This window comes from Mesoplodon mirus (genome assembly GCF_964341445.2).
Source record: "Mesoplodon mirus genome assembly, chromosome: 6".
Lineage (NCBI taxonomy): Eukaryota > Metazoa > Chordata > Mammalia > Artiodactyla > Ziphiidae > Mesoplodon > Mesoplodon mirus.
This window is the reverse complement of record NC_138982.1, coordinates 134,962,830-134,981,639: the sequence shown is the minus strand read 5'-3', so window position 1 is coordinate 134,981,639 and position 18,810 is coordinate 134,962,830. Positions and strand designations below refer to the sequence as shown.

At 39.9% G+C, this 18,810-nt stretch overlaps 1 protein-coding gene across 3 annotated transcripts in view; it reads left to right on the top strand.

The window, feature by feature from the left end:
- Positions 1-3,793: 3,793 nt before the first annotated feature.
- SYNJ1 (synaptojanin 1) overlaps positions 3,794-18,810 on the top strand; it is a gene marked incomplete at its 5' end in the record, with an annotated part of 88,818 nt that continues 73,801 nt past the window's right edge. For 2 of the 3 annotated variants that reach the window (XM_082624811.1, XM_082624810.1), the window contains 2 exons: positions 3,821-3,921; positions 4,974-5,119. In XM_082624811.1, coding sequence (XP_082480937.1) covers positions 3,821-3,921; positions 4,974-5,119 — 247 coding nt within the window. Of the gene's footprint in view, positions 3,922-4,973; positions 5,120-18,810 lie in introns of all 3 variants that reach the window. The other variant, XM_082624812.1, reaches the window with a different exon arrangement.

Below are 18,810 nucleotides of genomic sequence, written 5' to 3'. Positions count from 1 at the left end.
TTATCTGAAACACCTATTGGGCTGTTTTACTGATTGTCTGTGGATGCTGTAACAAATTACCACAAACTGGATCGTTTAAAACAGCAGAAATTCATTCTTCACAGTTCTGGAGTCCAGAGATTCGAAATGAAGGTATTGGCAGAGCTATGCTCCCTTCTAAGGCTCTAGGGAAGAATCCTTCCTGCCCTCTTCCAGCTTTTGGTAGCCGCTGACATCACTTGGCTAGTGGCCACGTTGCTGCAGTCTCTACCTCTGTCTTCACACTGCCTCTGTGTGTGTGTGTGTGTGTGTGTGTGTGTGTGTGTAATCTCCCTCTGCCGTCTCCTTATAAGTACATTTGTGATTGCATTTAGGGCCTACCCAGATAATCCAAAATAATTTCAAAATTCTTAACTCAATCGTATCTACAGACTTGTTTTCCCTGTAAATTAATATTCACATGTTCTAGGGATTAGGATGTGGATATCTTTTGGAGGTGGTATTTTTCATCCTACCACAGGCCTCATTGCTCATTTTCAAGGTTCAAGATGGTGTCAGCCCATCTCTGTAGGCCCTTAGGACCTCACTAAGAAGTTTGTGTATACCACCTAACTTGTATTTTAAGTCAGCCAAGCCCAAAGACACTCTTCAAATTTGGTGACAATTTGTCCAGCTATTTTCATGTGCTGTAATAAAGAAGCATAAATAAGAAAGAGAGACAAGAAAAAGAATAAAGTTTTTAAAAGTCACTAATAAAATGGCCCTTATGTTTTTAAACCCTGAGCATGTGCTTATTTCATGACTACAGTGATCTATTTTGAAAGGGTGTGGCCAGAGAAAACCATAATTCAAAAAGACACATGCACCCCAATGTTCATTGCAGCACTATTTACAATAGCCAGGTCATGGAAGCAGCCTAAGTATCCACTGGCAGATGAATGGATAAAGAAGATGTATATATATACAATGGAATATTACTCAGCCATAAAAAGGAATGAAATTGGGTCATTTGCAGAAATGTGGATGGACCTAGAGACCGTCATACAGAGCGAAGTAAGTCAGAAAGAGAAAAACAAATATCGTATATTAACGCATATATGTGTAATCTAGAAAAATGGTACAGATGAACCGGTCTGCAAGGCAGAAATAGAGACACAGATGTAGAGAACAAATGTATGGACACCAAGGGGGGAAAGCGGGGGTGGGTGATGGTGGTGGTATGAATTGGGAGATTGGGATTGATACATATACACTAATATGTATAAAATAGATAACCAATAAGAACCTGCTGTATAAAAAACAATAAAATAAAATCCAACCATTACCAAAAAGAAAGAAAGGGTATGGTAAAGCTGTGGCCTTCTACTGACAGCTCTACTAATAAGAGTCCAGTTTAACTTGAAGAAAAGCAGCAATTCAGACCAAGAGCCAAGAAACGTTGACCTAAATTGCCTTAGTTCGAAATCCAAAGAAACCAGGAATAGGGAGAACATCTACTTCTAAAAGGGCCTAGCACAGATATTTCCCACTCTGAGAAAGGAGAGGTTCCTAGAGCAGCCGCGTGCAGACACAGTTGCACTGGAAGTTTTGCTGTGGGCAAGTTTGGTTTGTGGTCCCAACTTCACTTCAAACGGAGTAATTTTTAACAAGTTAACTTTTCTGTGTCTCAGTTGTCATAAAAAGCAACTTCCAAGCAACATACTGAATAACATCAACACATCTTCTGGAGCCATAACCTTACATGTGTTTTTCTGGTGCATATCTGTCTGGTATTCCTTCGGGGCTATACAAGTATTATACCTGAAAAGGCAAATAAGAAAAAAATCCATTCTCACCCACTCCCATTTCATTTTTCTCTGTCCAGTGCAACCACCAATTGAAATGGGTTCTTCTGGAGCGGGGTCGGGGGGGGGCGGGGGGGAAGCAAGCAAGGACCAGTAGAGTATCTTAATGAGTTTAATTCTGAGGCTGCCGTTAGTAACCACTACGAAGAGCAAAACAGTTTTTCTAAGGAGATAATAAGGAGAAATCCCCTCCAGTTCTCAGAACTAAACCTGTGTTTCTGCATATCTCCTTCTATAAAAGAAGTGGTTTCTTTTCTAATGAACTATAGCTACTTTAGTATCCTGAAACCAGGGTGGGTCCAGCTTCTCTAAAATGGATGAAGAAATGTTAAGTCAAGCCACATGACAGGGCCTGGAGGGGGAAATGATCTTGTGCAATATGCTAAATTTAAATTCTGCTTTTGCTGTTAATAAAAGCAAAAAGGGGAAGAGGCAAAGAAAGAGCAAAGGCAAGAGGAAACAGTTTCCCGGGGTACTGAGTTCTTCAGGTTTTCAATTCCTTTTGACCCTCTGGGTTTTGACTTCATTCCCACATTTAGGTCTATTAAGTGGAAACGGAATGAGAAGTCCGTGGGACACACTGATATTAACCAGGAAGCATGGTTTGTTGAAAAATGAGGATAGGATGAAAGGATAAGATGTCTTTAGTTATGAGATAACACGGATGGCAGGAGCTACTCGCCATTCAGTGCCGACCATAGCTGCCTCGGCCTCAGTACAGCCGTGTTGGGAGTCTGGAGATCCTGACTTGGGACTTTCCACTCCGCTGTACATACAGCCGAGCACTCTTTTTTTTTTTTTTCTTCACACACACACACACTGTATTTTATTTTGACAAGAGATAAATAAACTGACACCGAGCATTGTAAATGGATGACCACAACAAAAGCAACAATGACTGCAATTACCAAACACGAAACACACTCACACTATGTCATGATATTGACATTCAGTCCAGTAATCCTCCACTGTAACAGCTCCTTTACTTTGCAGTGAAAATTGATTTGTGTATTTTTTGCCTCTTGAGTCCTTGTGGGATTTTTTTTTTAATTCAAACAGAAAGTCACAAGAATTATGATCATCCTCATCAGTTCACTCAGTCCCATGCAATTAAGTTTTTTTCATCTTGATCTTTCGTTAAAACTTATGAATTCATCAGTTTTCCATTAGAGTTCTGAAAATGCTTATTCATTCAGTTCAGCAGTATAGTCAGTTGCCAGAAACCTGTACTTGTCAGAGTCTTTTCCATGAATTCCTTGAAGATGAAACCCTTTTATAGGAACATTTTTGCAAAAGCATCAGAGTACACCCAGAACTGTCTGTAAATGACAAAAGACTTAAAAATGACCACGGTTAAAGATTTGATGAAAGTTCATAATAATGCAATTGACAAGGAAATTTAGTTATTTCTGAGATATACATTTTACGAGCACTCATTTTAATAGTGCTCCTGAGGGCTCCAGAGCACAACAGAAGAAAAGGCAGCGAACAGAGTTGTTCCAAAGCAGACATTCGTTTTTCTTCCTGCTACCTACCCAGACGCTCAGAATAAGAACTCTGCGCTGTTCGCTGTGAGACACCATGGACAGCTCTTCAGGCGCTGCCCTGTTGCCCAGCGTGCTGACTGTCCCGAAGCCTCCCCCCAGCCAGTTAGGCGGGGGAGGCAGGGGGTGGTCCTGACACCCTTCTTGGGTACCTATCAATACCCAGCCCCCTAAGCTTTTCCCCTGAGTCCCTCCCCGTGGTTGGTAAGCTCTGAAAAGCCCACGCGAGGGGCCCGGGGAGGCGGCATCCTCCCACTCCCGGCATCCTCAGCGGTGGGACCTGCAGCTGCAGCTTTGGGAACACGCCGCCCGAGGAGAAGGTCGCTGCGCGTGGAGGCGGCGGGCAGCTCACGGCTACCTGGCCAGCAGGGAAGCCCAGAGGCGGCGAGACCTCCCCGCGACGCCCCGCCCTTCCCCGCGAGGGGCGGGCCTTCCGCCCCCGGCCGCGGCGCCATGCGGAAGAGATGGGCCTGCTGGAGCGGAAGTGACGCTTCGTGCGGCTGTGGCGGCGGTGGAGGCTGCGGAAGAAGGAGGAGGAGGAGCCGGAGGAAGAGGTGAGCCGGCCGGCTGGTGGGGGGGCGGGGAGCGGCAGCGGCCAGACGCACCGGCTGTGGGGCGCGCGGGCCGGCGCTTCCTGAAGCAGTCTCCACCTTCGCAGCCTGGGCGGGAGCGGTGAGGGGCGACCGCGGGCAGCCAGGTACTGGAGGGCAGGCGGGGTGGTTGGGAGACCACCGGTTGTGCGGGGCGCCGCGTCGGGCGGGGAGCAGAGGTGACAGCGGCTGTCACCCTGCCCGCGGGAAAGGCACCGAGTCGGTTTGGGCGCCTGGTCATCTCTTCTGGCGTATAATGGAGGGATCGGGCTGCTCCGCACTTCTGTCCCCCTGGGAAGGAGCCGCTTTCCGGGCGGTCGACTGCCGGGAAACCCCGAGGAGCCTCGGTGCGGTCCATGTCCCGACTCGTGACTCTTCCCGGGTGGCCATTCATATCTACTGGCTACTGGCTGCTGCCTGCGGACCCCTCAGCCGGCGGTGCCCTGGCGCTGGGCTGGAGGCGGCGGTAACCTGTACCGCTGCTCTTGCCCTTCACCGCCGCCCCCGGGAGAGCCCGTTGTGTCGGATAATCCTTTCCCTTCTCTCGCCCCCTAAGGCGCTTTGAATCAGCCTTGTTAACCTTCCTTCGCACCTACCTCTTCTTGCCCCGCAGAGCATCGGCTTGAAGTTTCCGAATCGTTTCCCTTTCAACGTAGTTGACAAATTCTGAAGCAGGAAGCTGATAAACAACTCCGAGCGAAATACGCTCAAAATGTTTCCTTTTGGTAAACATTAAGTAAAGGGGAAACTCATCTTCACCAAACCGTTCATGGACTTGGAGTGATAAAACCCTGTCTTGCCTTGCTGTGAGAATTGGTGGCTTTTTCCTCTTGCTTTTCAGTAAAATTAAGTGACGACTTATCTTTTGGAATCAACCATTCTCTCCCCAAGCTCCCCCCTCCTTTTTTTTTTACCACCCCACCCCCCATCAAAACCTGGCAGGGAGGGACTTCTGGATGCCTTGCTGCAGAAGGAAACATTAGCTTCGTTTGCTTTGCTTTGCTTGGTTTTCACAGGGCTGCCTCGGAAGAAAGGAGAATGGCGTTCAGCAAAGGATTTCGGATCTATCACAAATTGGATCCTCCACCTTTCAGCCTCATAGTGGAAACTAGACATAAGGAAGAATGTCTCATGTTCGAGTCCGGGGCTGTAGCTGTGCTCTGTAAGTCACCTCTCACAGCCCAGCTGATCAGGGTCTGTTTTGCTTGAAGTACTTCAGGTTCAACCATTTTTTAAAGAAGACTCTGATATGCTTTTATTTCCTTTTAACCAGACCTTATTTTCTTTCGAACTTTTCTTTTCTTTTCTTCCCCCACTGCAGGTTTTTGTTGGGGCTGGGGAAGATGCAGGTTTTGGTACAGATTTTTGCTTTCTTGGGTTCTTCTGCTGCTTCTCAAAGTAAATCTTTCTTTCCAAAAAATTATGGTTGCAATGTATAGCCTATCACATAAACCTGTAAAATGGCTTGCTTGACATTTTTGCTGTAATGAACAGCATTTCTTATAGGTCAGTTGTAGTCATGGACTATAAGAGTATTTATTTAATATTGTTGGAGGATTTTATGGTGAGGCGCTTACATTTTCATTAAGAGGATTGTAAACAACCTTCAAAATTTCATGTAAGGTAGGTGATTGATTTCATATTGTTTCAGAAACTACTCTGATACTTTATTTTAAAGAAAAGGACTGCTGCAGCACAAGAAAAATAGTAGATTAGTAAGGCTTGGGTTATTTTGTGGGCAGATGGATGAAATTAAAACGAAAAAGATTAATTTGAACATTACACTTGGTAATATAAGATTTCGTCTGGTAACCTCAATTTGGGATTATTTCAAATGTGACTTTGTTGTCAGAGGCTCTCTCGTGGTAACGACTGGTTCTATATTATGCTTTTGTTATGTAGGATCAGTTTAGTTATTGGTCATATTTTTTAAAATGAAAAATACCATTTGAAAGGCCTACTTAACAACTGTAAGCCCCTAAATATCTTGAACTGTTAAACTTTCTCCGTATTCAGTAGTGAAGGACAGAAGACCCTAATCTCTGCATACAGAAGACTAACGTACAGAATATTAATATCAGTTCAACCCGATTGAGCTTAATACTCTGAAATAGCAAAATTTTATCCTGATTGGGGAAAAGGATAGTGACATAATGAAAAGCCTTAAGCAGAGAACAATGTATAAGAAATATGTATTTTTTGGTACATATGGTAACATGGTTTGAGTGAACAGGAAGAGGCTATCTGTGTTCTAAGAAACGAGTGTTAGTGATATGGGTTATATTCAGTCAGACTTAATTCGTTTACTGATCCATTGTTATTTATGCTTAAATCAACTAAAATATCACTTGCTACAATGTTAATGTTGCAAAGCATGTTTCTTCATGCTACAAATATTATTCTTATACTGATGAATTCTATCTAGATGAAACTATCTGTGGGGGGAAAAGGTTTGTTTTAGCATGTGAAACCCTTTTCAGCTGCTTGCTTTTTTTGGTGATTTCCTGATTTGTCTAAATTCTAAATGTTTCTCTAATTGTGATTACTGGTAATAATGGGAAGTCAAATTTTCAGCTACAAAGTTTGTATTACCTATAGTTATTAGGGTTATTGCTATACTTTACTCCAAGGTCAGGAAGCCTAAGGATAATCCTACTTCCAAACCTCCAGCAGTCCTCTCTTTTATGCCAAATAATGGTTTAAAAAAACAAAACAACACAACTCCCCAAACCATCCATTTTGGCATTAACATTTATTTTAAGAAAAATAATCTTAAAAACATTGTCTTAACGTAGGCAGAACACTCTATGACATAAATCACAGCAAGATCCTTTTGGACCCACCTCCTAGAGAAATGGAAATAAAGACAAAAATAAACACATGGGACCTAATGAAACTGAAAAGCTTTTGCACAGCAAAGGAAACCATAAACAAGACCAAAAGACAACCCTCAGAATGGGAGAAAATATTTGCAAATGAAGCAACTGACAAAGGATTAATCTCCAAAATTTATAAGCAGCTCATGCAGCTCAATAACAAAAAAACAAACAACCCAATCTAAAAATGGGCAGAAGACCTAAACAGACATTTCTCCACAGAAGATATACAGACTGCCAACAAACACATGAAAGGATGCTCAACATCTTTACTCATTAGAGAAATGCAAATCAAAACTACAATGAGATATCATCTCACACCAGTCAGAATGGCCATCATCAAAAAATCTAGAAACAATAAATGCTGGAGAGGGTGTGGAAAAAAGGGAACACTCTTGCACTGCTGGTGGGAATGTGAATTGGTACAGCCACTATGGAGAACGGTATGGAGGTTCCTTAAAAATCTTCAAATAGAACTACCATATGACCCAGCAATCCCACTACTGGGCATATACCCTGAGAAAACCATAATTCAAAAAGAGACATGTACCAAAATGTTCATAGCAGCCCTATTTACAATAGCCCGGAGATGGAAACAACCTAAGTGTCCATCATCGGATGAATGGATAAAGAAGATGTGGCACATATATACAATGGAATATTACTCAGCCATAAAAAGAAATGAAATTGAGCTATTTGTAATGAGGTGGATAGACCTAGAGTCTGTCATACAGAGTGAAGTAAGTCAGAAAGAGAAAGACAAATACTGTATGCTAACACATATATATGGAATTTAAGGGAAAAAAAAGTCATGAAGAACATAGGGGTAAGACAGGAATAAAGACACAGACCTACTAGAGAATGGACTTGAGGATATGGGGAGGGGGAAGGGTAAGCTGTGACAAAGTGAAAGAGCGGCATGGACATATATACACTACCAAACGTGAGGTAGATAGCTAGTGGGAAGCAGCCGCATAGCACAGGGAGATCAGCTCGGTACTTTGTGACCGCCTGGAGGGGTGGGATAGGGAGGGTGGGAGGGAGACGCAAAAGGGAGGGGATATGGAAACATATGTATATGTATAACTGATTAAATTTGTTATAAGGCAAAAAATTAAAAAAAAAAAAAAGAAAAAAAAATCCAAAAAAGAAAAATAATCTTAAAAACATTGTCTTAACTATTTACTAACTCTTTTTATTTTCATTAGATTTAGACTATATAAGTAATTCTTTTCAGGAGAAAAAAACTGTGAATGTTGCCTCTCTCTCTCTCATAAATGGATATATAATCTCTTGGGTATGTCATTAGCTTTTCTACTAATTAGCTTTTCTATGTCAGTAGCTTTTCTACTGTAAACTTTAATATTTAAGAGCTAACAGAGCTTTTTATAAATTATTTGACTTGTAAAATTAATTTGACATTCAGGTCAGAATGATACCAAGGTGTGTATTGTGCTGTAGAATGTTCATTTTTAAAACCTTCACATTTTTTCAGTGCCTGTTGTATTCAGGAAGCTGTGCTTGGAAAATACTGAGGTGTTCTGTTTATCTTCACCAGTCTCAGCCCTTTGAATTTCAATGCATCTTGCATCTTAATCTACCAGAAGAATCTCCTAAAATCATTTTTGATATTACAACCAAATGTAACCCTATTTTTCAGTAAGATTAAGTTCAGACTCCTCAGCCTGTCAATCAAGGCCTGCCATCATTTGGTGCCACGCTGTTGGTTCAGTGTTGATCTCCTTTAAGGGAGACTGGTGTTTCCTCAGTGCTCTCCCAAAGTAGCGTGCTTTTTCCAACCGTCATCACGCTGTCCCTCTTCCTCCAAGACTGCTAGAATGCTTTTTTCTGCCTTTCCAGTCGAAGCCTGTCAGTTCCAGCTTGAGTCTTCTTCCTTCATGAGAATCTGCCCCTCCAGCTCACTCTTGTCTCTTCCTTCCCTTCATTTAGTGGAACTTAGTCTGTATTACAAGATGAATGCTTTTTATATGCTGCGTTTGTTGTTCCCTACATGCTTGTATGCAGGTGTTTTTCTTGAACGTATATGGTGAGAGTGACCCTAGCAGGACTCAGTTTCATGTACCCAAAGTTTGTGACTTCTACAGGCTTCAGTTGCCTGGATTTAAAGTTTAAACAATTAGACATCTTAGGCAATATATATCGTTAAGGATTGACAATCACTTAATTTTCTTGGCTTAGGCCAGAAGTGCCATGAGATAACCAATATGAAATGTCATTTTTCCTATTATTAGCACATATTAAAAAACAGGGTGCAAGTGAAAATAAACTCAGCTCATGGATCCTCTTAGGACCCAAGTATCCACTAATCAATCAAGCCTTAGAATTCTGTCTTAATGTTGATAAAGATGTTAAATAAGTCATGATGCTATGACTTAATCAATCAATGAATCAGTGATTTTCAGCCCTGTGTGCACATTATAATTATCTGGGAAGGTTTTTACAAATACTGATGCCTGGGCTCCAGCCCCCCAGAGGTCCTGATATAATTAGATTGGGATGACCATTTCTGAGCATGGTTTATCTAGGCCTTTCTATGATAGATTATGGCATAACTTTTTTGGCTTGCAGACGCTATCCAAAATAACCATGTTTCCAGAATTTCAGTGCTGTTACTGTCTACTGTGGGGTCCGTAATGAGTTTCCTTGAAACCCTCAGCCTGAACCAAGTGCTGATGTTCCCGTAGCACGTTTAGTCTAGTGCTTTTCACAGAACGGGGAACTGTGTTCAGGTTTCTGCGTCTGGATGCTTCACTCCTTGAGGAAAAGGCCCAGGTCTCAGTAATCTTTGTATCCCTAGTGCTTAGTTCAATGTCTTACTCATATTGCAGAATAAATGATTATTAAATAAGTGGCATGGGGGGAAGACTAACCTAATGTAGATTATAGTATTCTATGTGTGTAGTGCAGTATTCTGTGTTTGAAAGTGTGGTACCTTTTCATATAAAATATATTTTCTATCTTTTAAAGAATTGCTGTTTGACCGAACTGCTGATATGAAACACATACGTTACACATTGTTTGGATTTGTTACTGAAAAATTCTCTTGGAAATAACTATTAACCACATCATTAAGGTTTTTCTGAAATGCCAATTAAAATGTGTGTGAGGAACGTTCTTCATAACTGCCATAAGTACTGTTAACAATTTGTTTTAAAATTACTTTTCTTTAGATGGAAAATAATTTTATCGATTTCTTTCATTGCATTTATTTATTAAAAAAAACCTTTGGACTTCCCTGGCAGTCCAGTGGTTAAGACTCCACATTTCCACTGCATGGGGCACGGGTTTGATCCCTGGTTGGGGAACTAAGATCCCACATGCCTCGAGGCACGGCCAAAAATGAAAAATAAAATAAAATAAAAAAACCTTCTGAAACGTTCTTAGATAATAGTTAATATGTTTTTTAGTCACATGCCCATTTTTAGTGTTACTCATTTTTGAAAATTACTAGTCCAGAGAAATGTTCAGTTGAACCAAAAATTTGATGTCTGTGGAGCAGTGACTCAGTGGAGCAAGTGGACTCTCTTGTGACCGGTATACTGCGTCTGAACCAGCATAAGCACAAGAGCGATGGTCAGCAAGTTGTAACACTGCACCCTTCTTCTTGGAAAGTAATTTTTTAAGAGATAAAGGAAGACGTCTATCAGTTTTGTGTTGAGTTCAGTTTTCCTCCACTTTGTACAGTTAGACACATGAAAAGACCATCACAAGGGACGGACAAGTAGCCAGTCAGACATGCTTTAAATTCACAGGCTATCTCATTATTTTACAACCCATCTCATGCTTTAGTAAAGGTAAATAATTTGCTTTATAATTGTATGCTAAATAGAAGATGGAGTAAAGGGAAGGTCAGCACATCGGAAATGGAGGATGATGTGCGGGTCACATAGATAGTGAGCGTAACTTCTGTATTAAACGTAAGAGAGAAGTTTATAAAGGTCATTGGCAATGAACTCTTTGTTGCAGCTGTTTTCCAAGTAATGTAAATTCTTTTTCCTGTGATTATGTATAGCCTTGGAATGGCGCCTTTTAACTAACCCATGTGTGTTTGATTTTCAATGGTTTTTTATATTCAGATGTATATATGGTGCTCACTTTTAGGATCAGCAGTGTTGCCCATTCATGCTGCGTAGCTGTATCATAGCCTTACTAGTTGTGTGTGGTTGGTTGACCCTCTGGGTATACAAGTGTTAGTCTGAGTGGCGTCTTACTCATTTGTTCATAAGTGAATGATTGTGCATGTGTTGTATGTCATAGTATGTCGTCACATAAAAGGGAGGGAGCAAATAACCATTACATTAAGATAATATTGGACCAAATGACTTACTTGCTCTAAGCAGTTTCTTGGACCCCTTAACCTGTCTTCAGAAGTTGCATAGAGTTACAGTAGTGTGTAAATTAAGTATTGTGAAGTTATGGATCACCTGTTTAAAAGACGGGGATGTACGGTGTTCGTGTAAATTCCTCACTCTTCAAATGAGAGCTTTTGTTCTTTTGGGTGTCACATGCTGGTATGGTAGGAAGGATTAATTGCTTTTATCTGTCTAGTGGTAAGATTATCTTCAGGCTTTAACTCTGGACCTGGTTTTACCCCAAGTTGTCCGTCTAAGTGTCTTTGTCTACCTAATTTGTTTTTTTTTATCATGGAAACCTGAGCTGTAAAACAGAGGGATAAAATTCTGGAACTCTTTGTCACACAATGTGAAGTGTCTTGCCTTTTCTATGAAACTGCACACGGTAAAGGAGTCATACGTGCCATTTACTGGAAGTTGCTCTGCTAGTCACAACATTAAGCCAGAGGGGCCTAAGCTTTCTCGTTTCAGGGCACCCTTGGGGGCTTATTAAGTTTTGAACAGCACCCCTAAGCCACCGTTCTGTTCATTAAATAGTTAGGTCCAAACAATAAATATTTATGTCCTAACAACCTTTAGTAGCTGTTTGGAAAAACTATTGCAAAGAAATTGAAAATAATTTATTTTTTTCATAAATAGCCACAGTTCTTCACTTACGGTATGGGATTGCCTGTTGAGCACTGAACAGCTTTTCAGACCTTTGCACCAGATTGAAAAGCACCGCCCTCATTGCCTGTTCCACGTTGATTTTGGAGCAGTACTTGTTTTTTTTTTTTTAATCGCAGCAACCACTGAAAACCCAGCTTCACTAAGATCTGATGTCTGATGTCATAAAGGAATGTACTGCAATCAAATGTTAAAACTCTGAACTACCCCAAGCTAATAGTTTGGGCAGTGTCCAGCATGTGTTGAATATCTCCATGTTTCTTTCCATTTAAAATATCCCTTGTCTCTCCTGAGAGTTTGCTGAAGTGTCCCAGAGCATCTCAGCATACAGTTTAAGCTGGCATTAGACATGCTTTATTTCATTTAATTCTGTGGGTTGTACTTTTATCCGCATTTCGCAGATGTGGAAACTGAGGCTTGGAGAGAATAAATAACTTCTCCAATGACATAGTCTTACCATTTGCTTTTTCGCTGTAATTATTATTTATACTTTTGTTAGGGTGGTGGTTATTATTTCGGGGGGTTGAGGAATGAAGAGCAAAAAGAAAGGAATGCCAGTAGACTTTAAAATTGAGTGAAATGGTAAGCATTTTCTAATGAGGGAAGTGTTAAACTTGCTGTGTTTTTACCTACAAACTGTTAATATCTAAGAGGGAAACATGGTTTGATTTAGCATTAGGTAATTAGAAACTTTATGTTTTAACTTTGCCGGGCCAAGTTAAATGTCAGGTTTTAGAATTTTAGATGAGGAGTGTAGTAGGTGGTGATGACAAGCAGTGTGCATAGTTTTTTGTTTGTTCTTTTTAATTGCCAAGTGCTACTAGTCAGCACGATTGCCCTTTAGATAAGTTGCAGTATCTTATCTCTTTTTAAGAAAAAATTTCAAGTTGAGGAAGGAAGTGCCTTTTTTATAGTTGACTTTTTCTGTGCAGAAAAATGAAATTTAGACTTGTTATGTATCACTTTATGTTAGGGTTGCAAAAATTCATTTTCTTTTTGTAAGTTTTGGAATGTTCATATTTAATAGAAAAGAAAATAAATAGCAACTTAAATATCAACACTTTAAAAAAAAATCAACCTTACTCCTCTATCCTGGGCAGCAGGATTAGCCTGATAACGTAGGGCCAGTGGTAGTTCCTAAGTGCTTTCATTTCTTTACCACTTAAGTGTGCTATGAGGAAATAAAAGGTGAAGGCAAAAAATTTCTCTCTCACTGAACAGTAAAGCCTTGTTATGTGACTTCTTATTATATGATTTCAGGTCTCTCAGATGTTCTAAAATGTCCTTAAAATATAACTAGGCCAGGAATGTAACAGGATACTTGCTTCTGAGCATGATGGTGTAACAGGATCTGTATTTGCCCTCCCACCTTAAATAACAACAACAAAAAAACGAACAAAAAAATGTGAAACAATTTTCAGCCCTTGAACAATAGGCAGCACAAGACACTGATCCCTGAGAGAAAGGAAACAAGTGAGGGGAGCCTTGCAATCGCTGCCTTGAGAGCTTCCAGGCTACAGCAGCAGCAGGATGAACCTAGACAAAGCCTGGTAGTCTCCCTGAGTTGAGGAGATAGAGTAGGGGCTTCGGTGAAACGCGAGCATCTAGAATTCTCAGGACTAAATACCAGAAAAATACTAAATACCAAATACCATACTAAATACTAAATACCAAATACCATAAATACTAAATACCATCTAGAATTCTCAGGACTAAATACCAGAAAAGGTATAACTGCACAGAGCTCCTGAGATGTGTAGTGGATTCCACTTGAGACATCACCTGAGTTCTGATTGGTGCCAGTGTATGAGGAAGCTATCAAGGCAGGAAAGAACCACCAAAGAGGAGCAGGCAGAAAAATTCCTGGAGCTCAGGGCTGGGAATAGTTCATGCTCCAAACAGCCAGAACGGAGAGAACTGGTAATACTCGGGGGATTGGGGTGAACACTCAGAGAAGGGTGTATTACTCCAGTAGTGGAGCCAAGGAGCTCTAGACCACATGCTGCTCTGGTCCTGCCTGACAGAGCTTCAAAGCAAGACCCAAAGGGGTCAAACTGTTTCCAAATAATTTCCAAATAACTCAACTGTATCTCAGAATAAAGATTAAGACTGTTTATAGGAATACAAAATGTATATACATATATCCAGCGTTCAACCCTGTCAATTTCACAATGTCTGACATTCAGTTAAAAATTACCATGCATGAAAAGAAGCAGGAAAATATACCCTATAATGAGGAGAAAAGTCAATCTGTAGAAAAAGATGCTCAAATTAATAAAAACATTAAAACAGCTATTATAAATATAGTCCATATGTTCAGGAACACAGGAAAGAATGAGCATCTTAAGGAGAGACATGAAAAATGTAAAGGCCCAAATCAAACTTCCAGAATTGAAAAAAACAATGTCTGAAATGAAAAAAATACACTGATGGGGATTAATAGATTAGACTCTGCAGGATAAATGAGTGGCGAATTTTGAAGACAAAATAATAGAAACAACCCAAAATGAAGCACAGAAAAGCAGACTAAAATAGATAAACAGAGCATCAGAGGGCTGTGGGAAAACTTCAAGTGGCCCCATATGTATGTGCAGTTGGAATCCTAGAAGGAAGCGGGTGGAGCAGGAAAATATTTGAAGAAATAATGGCTGACAAGTTTCCAAAATTGATGAAAACTATAAATCCACGGATCCAAGAAGCTAAATGAACCCCAAGCAGAAGAACCATGAAGAGAAAGAACTACACCCAAATATGTGATCAAATTGCTTAAAACCGGTGACACAGAGAAAAATGCTAAAAACAGCCCAGGAAAGAAAGAAAAAAAGATATACATGTAGAAGAAGGAAGATCCAAATCATGATAGACTTCTTCAGAAACAGTCCAAGCCAGATGAGAAAGAGTTAGATCTTTAATGTACTGAAATGGAAAAAAAAAAAAAACCAACAACCCTGAAACTGCCCACCTAGAATTCTGTACCCAGTCACAAACAAAGATGATGTAAAGACTTTCAGATGTTCAGAAGCTAAAAAAAAGGAGCCAGTTATATGAGTAGCAATTTAAATAGTATTGCTTTTCTTTGCATCTAGCGCCAATACATTGAGAAATTTTGAGGTTGTAAAGTCTGAATCAGTGACATTTTGTTACTTAGTTATGTTTTAACTCTAAGCTTGAAAGAGGTAGAAAGAGGGGAATGGATTAGTGCAATTGGGGTTAGTCTTGTAAGCAGAGTGCCAAAAGGAGGTATATATTTAAAAATTGCGTATCATGTTTTTACTGGTGACAGTTTAAATTTGCTTGAGTTTTTTAACGGTTGTTAATAAGAATTTGTGTTTATCTTTTGCCACTAAAATAGATTTTGCAAGTGAAAGCCATTGTTATTCCTCTGTAATGTTAAGTATAAGCAATGCATTCACATTGGAGTGCATTTCATAGCTAATGAACTAATCAAAATACTGTGAGTACATTTGGCATTTGGAGAGATGCATTAACTCTTCGTGGTCAACTGGACACCTATTTAATTACTCCCTCAGTTCAGGCTGAAAGAATTTATATGCTCTTTATACTCCTGGATGATTTTAAGATAACTTAGTTAAAAGAAAAAATTAAAAACAAAATACTTCTTATTAAATTATTGACTAAAACATATTGAATGTTATTAAAATACTCTTCTTCCCTTTTATTATAGTCTTCTTACATAACTTTATAAAGTTTGTTTGCTTATATAAACTAGGTCTTCGCAATAAATATTTATTATGGATTATGTTTCATTTTGTTCACTAGTCGACCATAGGATTGCTGTTGTCTGTTGAATACCTTACTGAAAGGTAGATAAACAGCCTCTTAATATCCTGTGGACCCCGTTCGAAGTATAGGCAGGATGAATCTTATTATTTATTTATTATTTTATTTTTTAAATTAAAAAATATATATTTTATTCCTTTATTTGGCTGTGCCGGGTCTTAGTTGCGGCACACGGGCTCTTCGTTGCGGCACGTGGATCTTTCAGTTGCGGCATGCATGTGGGATCTAGTTCCCTGACGAGGGATTGAACCCAGGACCCCTGCGTTGGGAGCGCGGAGTCTTAACCACTGGACCATCAGGGAAGTCCTGAATCTTATTATTAAGTAAATTCCTAGCTGGCTGTACATTAGTGCTCGTTAGTGGTCTGTCTTCGTCAACATTGGGGATATGACTTTGGCCTATCTTGTTTCACAATTCGATTATTTTCTTGGAGAATGGGGTAGCAAGGTTGTTATCAGATTTGTAGATGTTGCAAAGCTGTGTGGGACTGATACAGAGCTGGGTAGAATAATTATTTATTTTGGATGGCACTGTTGAGATCCATTTTTTTTTCAAACTGAGAAAATGGGTTAGAACCTACAAAATGAAAATGCCCTCCCCCTTGTTTGAGTTTTGTGTCCGCTCCTGAACCAACTACTGTGACTACAGGGATATCAGGTGCTACTTGGGTTGGGCAGATGATTGGCAAAAGAAGGTAGAAATTTCTATGATTGTTTGAGTTCCCATAAAACCCCACCTGTACCATGGCTACATAGTAAGGGAGGGTGGGCACAGGTACTGGGTCGATGGTCACCTTGACCACTGCATTCCTTCAGATCTGCTCTCCTTCAGTCTTCCTTATCTCAGGATTGCTCTCCATCCACCTAGCTGCTTAAACCAGAACTTAAGAATCACCCTCTTACACCTCCTTCTCTCTCATTTCACACATTCACTCCATTACCAAGTACAGTCAACTCAACCTCCTAATTTCATTGAGAACCCACGCAGTTCACCGTTTCAGCTGGTTCTACACCAGTCAAGCCACTGCAGTCTCTTTCATGGACCATTATAATAGCCTCCTTAAATGGTCTTCCTGCTTCCACTCCCCCTACCCACTCTCCAGTGTCCTTAAATACACAGTTTAGATCTTATTATTCCCCTGCTTAATACCCTTCAGTGGTTGGTCACTGAACTTAAAATCCAAACTCTTTAAAATGACCTGCAATAAAATCGAGTCCGTCTCCCTCTTCAGTCTTACACTGTACTACTATCTGTTGGTTTCTGTGTTCCAGCCACATTGGCCCTTTTTTTTTTTAGTTCTGAATGTATCAAATTCTTTCTGGTCTCAGGGTCTTCCCAAAAGCTGTTCCTTCTGCTCAGGATTTTATTTTTAAAGATAAACTTGTTCGCACACGTGGAAAAGTACATAAACGATAAATGTTCGACTTGATGACTTATTACAGAGTGAACATATTCACGTTACCACTACCAGGTCGAGAATAGAACATTATTGCTGGCTCTCCAGAAGATTCTCTCATGTTCCTTTCCAATTATTATCTCCATCATGATCTGCAAAGATAATCACTGTCCTGACTTCTTACCTCATAGATTAGTTTTATCTGGTTTTCAACTTAACATAAATGGAATCATTCAGTATGTATTTGGTTGTGCCCAGCTTCTTTCATTCAGTGTTAAATATGGGAGATCATGCATGTTGTAGTGTATAGCAGTAGTTTATTCATTTTCATTGCTATGTAGTATTCCATTGTATGAATATTCCACTATTCTGTTGACATTTGCTTTATTTCCAATTTTTCCTATTATAAATGACACTAGTATGAATATCCTTTTACATGTCTTTTGGTGCACATACATACATATTTCTGTTGGATATTTTCTTAGGAATGGAATTTCTGGTCGTAGGGTATGTGGATGTTGTCTGGAACACTTTCACTTGCACTCTTAATTTGGCTAACTTCCTGTTTATTCTTCAGGTTTCAACTTAAAGGTCACTTCTGCCGGCAGGCAGGCCTATTCTAACCACCGCCTTCCCCCACAAACGATTTTAGATTAGGTCTTCCTCTTGCAGTCTGTTGGAACTCCATCACTGTACTTAGTATAATTTATAATTTTGCAGGTGTATGATTATATAATGCCTGTCTTCCCAGTGGAAGGTATTGGGGCACTGACTTTTTTTTATTCCTAGAACTTTGCCAGGATCCTGGTATATGGTAGGCTATTCAGTAAATCCACAAATGAGTGAAAGGTTATTTTTATTTTGAAATGTTGCCAAGATTGGGGTGTGCAGTTTATATAGAACACTAATTTGGATAGCTGAGTATCTTTCAGCTGGAATTTTAGTTATTTACTAATACAAAGAAAACCTTTTTCCTTTAAAATAATTTTCTCTTTATGTGTGATGAAATGGAAAGCGTCTTTACCACCAGCTGGTTATATGATCTTGGACGAATCACCTAACCTCTAGTCTTTTTCTTCTGAAAATGAGTAACTTGGACTGCACGATCTCAAGGATCCTCTGGCTAGAGGCTCTCTGCTTCTACACCAGAGTGGTACCTGCATGCAAATAAGCTGGCCACAAACTGCGGTGCATGCAACCACAGGCAAATTGTGTTTCTAGGAAGGTCGTGCTAATTTGTAATCCTGTGTTCATATTCTTACTGGCTTTCTTCAGCTTGGTCTTCTGTATCATCAGCTAAGGAAAGACAGTCTGTTCCCACCTGGAAGGTTTGAGCCACAGCAGAATGTTGACCTTGGATGGCAGGACCTTCAGTGGGTAGCGTAATTATTTAGTTTGAAATATTGTTAATTCATCAGAAGTTAGAGAAATCTGCGTTTAAATTTAATCCTCAAAATACCATTTAAGTTTTTAGAGAAATGACTTTTTATTTATCTGAATGTCTTAGATAATGTTAATTTTATTTCTTTCCATTCAGATGGTAGAGTTAGCAAGGCACGTGTGACCATCGTGTTGCAATTATCCTATGTTTAATAAGCCTGTACTTTAGAGACACAACTCATGAAAATCAAGAAGTAGGTATATGATTATGTTTTCATCTGAATTTCTGTAGCCTGATCTTATGTTTCTTATCTTAGTTGCCTTAACTTCCCATTTGAGAAGGGCGGTGTAACACCGAAAG